Here is a 6903-nt window from a genome sequence, read left to right as displayed (position 1 = left end):
AAGGCTCCCTGCCCTCCTCCCCGCCCGCCGGTAGCGTTTTCAGATGACGAGCAGCTCCTCAGCCCCACGGACCCGCCAGCTTGCCTCGCTCCAGCCGAGCCTGGATTTCTGCCAGCCCCGAAAAGGGAAAAAACCAGCAACGCTCCCCCCTCCTGCTTTTCCTCTGATAAACAAAGGTTGGGCTGGACCGCTCCGACGCGGCACTTGGCCGCTTGTTCTTCATCGCACCCGACCCAGTGGCCCAGCTTTACCATATGAGGAGGCAGGACCAGGCTGCCTTCCAGAGCCAGTGAGGCTGGGGAGAAAATAACCCCTCTGAGCTTGTACAAATAAGTGCCTTGACACTGCGTGATTAATGAAAACAGATTAATACGCTGTTGAGCGAAAGAGGTGGAAAAATCAGGGCTGGGTGCGCGGGGAACAAGTGCTTTGCCATCTGGAAGGAGATGATCCTGACCACTTCCGAGCTGCTTCCCCCTCCTGCCGCGCTCTGGGCACCCACATCAAAGGAGTCGTAACTTGGTAGCTGGAAAAAATTATTCACCGGGGTCGGGTGGCTAGCGGAGAGCGCGAAATTGCAGCAGAGAAGCAAAGGGACTCAAGGGAAGGTCTGGATGGCATTTCTGGAGGGCAGCCAGACCTCACAGGCCGAGCGCTGGCTTTTCCAGAGCCTGCCACGACGGCGGGAACTTCCTCCACAGCAACGTGAAGGCTGGAAGACGGAGACTGTGGCTTGGGTGATAAGATCTCCTCTGGAGCACAAAGGTGGAGAGGCTGTATCTAGCTGGGATCGGAGCTTTGCTCGAGACAATATTCAGCACAGCCCCTGTGTTTAATGTTATTTCTTCTGATACGACCCCAAGCCACAGATCAACCGGTGATCCCCCAGCAAGACGTTCTCAAAGGCCTGTTGGCCTGTTTCTATCACTCTGACCACACTGAACGTTTCATCACCACGCTGCCCGCTTTGACTTGAGAGCAGCAGGCACGTGGCAGCGGGAAACGCGGCGTTAAAGGTTCTGAAAAACAGCTATGCGCTAAGACACTCTGCTTTAAAGCGAGGCTTTATCAAGCCATTACTCCACATCCCCGATTACCGTCGATGACAGGAGGAGCGTTGCTAATTTATGGCAAGGTTCTGTCTTACTAGGAAGATGGAGCATCCCTGGCAGGGAGATTGGTGCCTCCAAGCAGGAGCTTTCTAGAACAGAGTCTGGGAGCGACAGGCAGCGAGATCTCCATGCCAGGAGAGCCGAGCGTGGAGGTAATGAACCGTCGCTTCGCAAACAACCAACGCGGGGTCAAAACCGGATGTAAACTGGCACCAAAGGGCGGCAGGTTGGGGAATCGATATCCCAGGACAGATAAGCCCGTGTGCCTACAGCTGTTTTCATGTAAACCGAGAGAATAAACAGACTCTCGGCTCCCACCTCGATCAATTTACACCACCCGTTTTCCTCCTAACGCTTCGGATCCTCGGGGCTCCCTCGCTCCACCATGGCGCTTCGTTAGCGTGACGAGGAGGAGCTGCCCGCTGCCGCAGCATCCCAGCGTCTCCCACCACCTCGCTGCCTTTACACCCCTCCTGCTGCCTCGGGCAGCAACGTGACCGTGGTTGCAAACAAAAGCTCATGGGGGACACCAGGCAAAGGAGAATCGAGGGCATTAAGGACTCGTGGTGGCCTGGGAGGGAGGGAAGGCTGCGAGGTTCATGTCTGGAGCAGTGGGCAACAACAGAGAGATTCAGCTCCATCCCCCGCAGTGACTTACCGTGTGGGCAAACGATGTCTTCATTAAAATTTAACTCCTCTTCCTCCTCTCTCTTCTCTTCGTTGGCTTCATCTAATTAAAGAAAAAATAAAAATAAGTACAAGAAGATTGCAGAGTTCTCCTCCCAAGGCAAGGAAAAGAAGTCTTTGGGGGAAGAGTGCGGCTGCCTTTCGAACTGAGGCAAAGCCCTGAGCCCGGAGGGGGGAGACTCTGGAAGGAAATTTGTTCTTCTCAAATGTCTTGGCCTCTGGGCGGGCGGGATTACAGCCCACAGGGCACGTAGGAGAGCTTTGAAGTGCAGGGAGCACAAGCTGGGACTTTGTGCGATTACAAAGGACACATTTGTTCTGGCTCAATCGCTCCAGGGGTTCCCCCAAAGATCTCCCAGTTTAACCTAAACAAGTCGAGGTAAGAGGCAGGGAGCAGAAACCTTCCTGGCAAACTAGGAGTCGGCCCTGAGGAGGCTGATCTAAACCCGATGCTGGCAGACGGACGCCGGGGGAGCCTGCCAGGGCTTTGGGAAGCCCCATGGTACGGTGTGAATTACAGCGAAGAGCCGCAGGCAGAAGCACTGGCCACCCAACTGGAGCATCGTCAACACAAGAACGCGCTGGGCAGAGCCTCCCACGGGCAAGTTGGTTTATGAGCAACTCAAATGTGATACTGGGAGTTGCAACCTGTTTGCAAGCAGAGGAACGAGGAGGTGCTTTTGTCCCTGGGTGCTCCACCAGCAGCTCCACCAGACCAGGCATCGTCAGGAGGGCTGTGGTGGTCCAGTCCAAGGTCAATGCCGTCAGCTGATCATCTCCATTTCCACCCAAACAAGCTTCTTGCCCCCAGTTCCGGAACTAAAAGCTCCCCAAAATATCTGGCTCCCAAAGGTTTAAAGAGCAGAAGCCCAATGGAAAAACCTCAGACTCACGACGTGGGCAGAGAATAAAGTCCAATTCAGGATTTTCTTCTGGGCTGTGTTTTCCCCGTGCAGCTTTACCAGATGCTGCTCCGTCCATTGACCTTCTCAGTAAACATCTCCAGCCCTTCCCAGAATCACGATTAGGTTGGAAATAACCGTTAAGATCATCGAGTCCAGCCATTAACCCAGCCCTTCAGGGCTGCCCCCCAAGGGACTCTGTCAACCAGGCCCCTAACCCGCCCCGGGTCTGCCCTCTGGAAGCCCAAGGTGTCAGCTCTGCTGACCTCTCCCTACTTTCCCACTGGAAACTTGACCACCTGATCACTGTGGTCAAGATGGCCCCCAGCCTTCGCATCACCCACAAGTCCTTCTCTGTTGATGAACAGCAGGTCCAGCCCGGCCCCTTCCCAGCTGTGTCACAAAGTTCTCTTCCACACACTCCAGGAACCTCCTGGACTCTTTCTGCTGTGTTTTAATTCCAGGAGACATCTGGTAGGTTGAAGACCCCCACAAGAACAAGTGGTGGCGACTGCTGCCTATAGAATATTTCATCCATTTCCTCATCCTGGTCGGGAGCCTATAACGGACCCACTGTGCTATCTGCCCTCCTGGCCTTCCCCTCGACTCTTACCTGTAAACACCCAACCCTATAATCATCATCACCAAGCTCAAGACAACCAAAACACTCGCTAAAGCCGCTCCTCGCCTCTCCCTCCCTGCCCATCCCTCCTGAAGAGCTGAAAGCTCTCCAGCGGTGTGAATCATCCCCTCCCCGAGGCGATTTTCCTGTCTCTTCCTCCCCTGGGCTCTGCGGTTCAGATAACAGCAGCTGAAAAGATCACCTCTCTGGGGTCCTGATTTTACGCAGTTTTGTAGAACTACCTGTTACCTCGTTGTCATCTCTGGTACGAAGATCAGCCAGCAGAGCTGGAGCTTATCGAGTAAAAACCTCCTTCAATGAAGTTTTTGACTTAATTTATGATCCTTCCCTGCCAACTCTTACAGGGGAAGCAAACCAGCTGCAGCAGCACCCGACCTGTCCCGTTCGGAGGGACGGTCGGAGCGGCTGGCCCCCCGCACCACCAGAACTACCTTTGTTTTGCGTGTTCCCGTTCATTTTCCCGTTGCTGTGCTCGGCATCCTCGTCTTGCTCGTTTAATTGCTCCAGAGCCAACTGCCGCCAGCTCCGCAAGGACGCCTTCCCCACCCAAAAGCCGTCGTTCCTGCGGAGAGAGACAACAGCGTTTGGCCATGCCAAGACGCTCCGTTCTCCTGTGGAGCCTGAATGGTGAAATCTGGAGGAAAAAGCTGTTTAAGCACTTCCAAAAAACAAAACAAAACAAAAACCAATGGATGTTTGGCAGCCCTGGGACTTACGTACCCCTTCACTGTGACCTTCAACAAGTTGGTAACGGTTTTGTAGTCTTCGTTTAGCTGGTTTTTGAGCCGCAGGATTCGACACCTTTCGACCACGCAGTCCTTGCAAAGTGCTTTGACTGGGGCGGAGGAAAAAAGAAACACAGTTTACTGCGCACAGGGCTGAGCTTCTTGCCTCAGACAGGTATGTAGCAATGATCCTGCCTCACGGTTGGAGATTTCACACGTGAACGAGGAGATCCCAGGGGTTACTGCCAGAGCAGGCCACATTTGAAGCTTAAATAAGCGTAAAATGCTTTGGAGGAGGTGCGATCTGTTCCGCTAGCTTCCCAGCTCCGCTACCAGCAGTTGGTGACTGCAGCTGCGAGCCAGCTCACACCAGCCCAGGAGTCAAAAGGCAGGATGGTTTAGGCATATGCAAGGAAAAAAAAACCGAAACCCTGTATCGTGGCACTGTGCCAGTTAAACCCAGGGCAAAAAACCAAAACCCTCCTGCAAAGCTACGCTGGACCAGCGGAGTGGAAACGCCACAGCTGGGCACGTCTTTTCACCTGGGGTGGCATCCAGGGAAGCAGTCGGGGATCGCAGCGCATCCGACCCGGCCCGCCAGCCGTACTCAACCAAAGGAAACCCGCGGGCCATCTTCCAGCTGACTGGTAAACGCTGGCCTGCTTCTTCCCCTCCACAAAGGCCGCCTGCGTCACGGCAAGCTCTGCCGGTTGCGTTTCTTCCCTCTAAGCTCCCGGTAGAAGCTGAGCTAATTTGGTCTCAGTGGGAGTTATCGAGCTCCTTTATACAAGAAGCTCAGCCTGGGGCTCGAGGAAGGGGTGCCCAAAGACCGCCGGGGCTGGGCTGACCCCAAAAATCAGGATGCGTGCAACAAGCAGCGGGCTGACAGGTCTGAGCCTCCCCTGGGTGAGGCAAGAGGCAGCAGAGACCCACATGCTCCCCAGAACTCTGCCCAAGTGGGAGCTGAAGGTGCTTTCGAGGAGTCTGGGGGGGTTTTGTGTGTTCAAGTGTCATTATTTTAGAGAATCAGCTGGATAAAACCGTCCCAGTATCGCAGTTTCTAACCTAAGCGTGCCCTTGCTCTTCCCAGACAGAGCAGACCTCGGCTGTGAAACACGTCCTGCAGTCAGACAAACTGCTTTGGGTTGAATGCCAGCGAAATTAAGCGATATAAATACAAATTCATCCTGAAATAACAGCGCAGCACAAAAGCTATGATGATAAAAGGTGGCTCATAATGGGGCTGGGACCAGAATCTCTAAGATACACCGAACACAGGCCAAGGTGACTGGGAGAGGCTGGAGAACAAGTCTACAGGGAGTAGCTGAGGGACCTGGGGGGGCTGAGCCTGGAGCAAAGGAGGCTCCAGGGAGACCTTCTGGCTCTGACAACTCCCTGACAGGAGGGTGCAGCGAGGGGGGGTCGGTCTCTGCTCCCCAGGAACAAGTGACAGGACGAGAGGAAACGGCCTCAAGCTGGGCCAGGGCAGGTTCAGGATGGATATTAGGAAGAGTTTCTTTACAGTGAGGGTTGGGCCGGCGTGTCCCCGGCTGCCCAGGGAGGTGGTGGAGTCCCCATCCCTGGAGGGTTTCACAGACGTGTGGAGGTGCTGCTGAGGGACGTGGTTTAAGGACCCTGGCGGTGCTGGGGAACGGTTGGACTCGATGACCTTAAAGGTCTCTTCCAACCAGGTGATTCTGGGATCCTGTGCCTGTGTGATTTCCCAGCCTGACTCCTCACCGTTCAGCCGGGGGCCTCCTCCGTATCTCCTGTAGAAGAAGTCGGCCACGTACTCCGATATCCTCTTCATGATGGGTATTTTGTCCGGGTGGAGCTTGCCGTGCACGCACAGGCAGGCCGTGTTGTCGATGGGTTTGGGGGGAGTAGATTCATCCAGCCACTTCTGTAGCCACTCGAGAGAGATGAAATCATACGGGGAACCTGGGGTGGGGGGGGGGAGAAAAACCACCACACAGAGAGAAACAAGCCCGTACGTGTCAGCTAAAATACCAGCAGATGGGATTTTAGAGTACTCTGATATTCAAAGATACTTTCAAAAATTAACAGGCTGTTGCTGGTGATTAAAGCTCCGTGGTACAAGTTTTCAAGCATCGGCCACAGCTTCCCTGGCCCAGTTCCCGTCTCCGTATCGCAGGTGGAAGACGGGAGCTACACGGAGTCAGGAGAGGCAAAAGAACAAGCGGTCACTTCCAGGAAAGGAAAGGGGAAGGTTTTCCCATCGAGGAACAGATACAATATTTAAATTACAACCAGAGGTTAAAGGCTCTTTGTTATCTGTACCAGAGCAAATTCATCGGGGTACATCGAAAAATAAAAGGCAACAGCAGCAAAGAGACGAGGTCAGGGCTTCACCCTGTCCCTTCGGTGCCCAGAATCTCAAGTGTTGTTCTCGGCTGCTCTCACAGCTCGGGGCGAGGAACACACCTTTTCAGGTTTACAATGCAAACAGAAATCTGATCGAGTTTTTTAGTGTGAACACGGTATTTTTTTGAAACAGCAAACGCGCCCTTGTTTGCGAAAGGAGAAACGCCTCGCACAAAGGCAAGGTTCAGGAGCGGGTCGGCGTGAAACCCCGACGCGAAGACCCGGTGTGGATGAGGGATGAGCCCAGAGGGTTAGGGCATTCTGAGGAAATGGGAGCGTTGGGGAATGAGGAGGAAGTTAAACCCTTTCTGCTGAGGCAAGGGGAGTGGCTCGGAAACTGAGGGCGAACGTAGCCGTTAGTTCCATCTACCAAACCAGCACAAACCCTCTGTGTTTCAAAGGAGCCCCAGAGGAGCTACAGGACAGTACTTGGTCTCCCGGCTTGTGCT

General features: G+C 54.2%; 1 protein-coding gene across 1 annotated transcript in view; it reads right to left on the bottom strand.

The window, feature by feature from the left end:
• USP48 (ubiquitin specific peptidase 48) overlaps positions 1 to 6903 on the bottom strand; it is a gene marked incomplete at both ends in the record, with an annotated part of 19355 nt that overhangs the window by 8819 nt on the left and 3633 nt on the right. Inside the window, 4 exons of the mRNA XM_010131685.1 lie at positions 1771 to 1842; positions 3776 to 3906; positions 4065 to 4179; positions 5810 to 6010. Of these exons, the coding sequence (XP_010129987.1) occupies positions 1771 to 1842; positions 3776 to 3906; positions 4065 to 4179; positions 5810 to 6010 (519 nt within the window). The remainder of the gene's footprint in view (positions 1 to 1770; positions 1843 to 3775; positions 3907 to 4064; positions 4180 to 5809; positions 6011 to 6903) is intronic.

Source organism: Buceros rhinoceros, unplaced genomic scaffold, assembly GCF_000710305.1.
Source record: "Buceros rhinoceros silvestris isolate BGI_N320 unplaced genomic scaffold, ASM71030v1 scaffold29052, whole genome shotgun sequence".
NCBI classification, from domain to species: Eukaryota; Metazoa; Chordata; class Aves; order Bucerotiformes; family Bucerotidae; genus Buceros; species Buceros rhinoceros.
The sequence above is the reverse complement of the archived record's forward strand: the minus strand, read 5'-3'. Positions and strand labels throughout refer to the sequence as shown.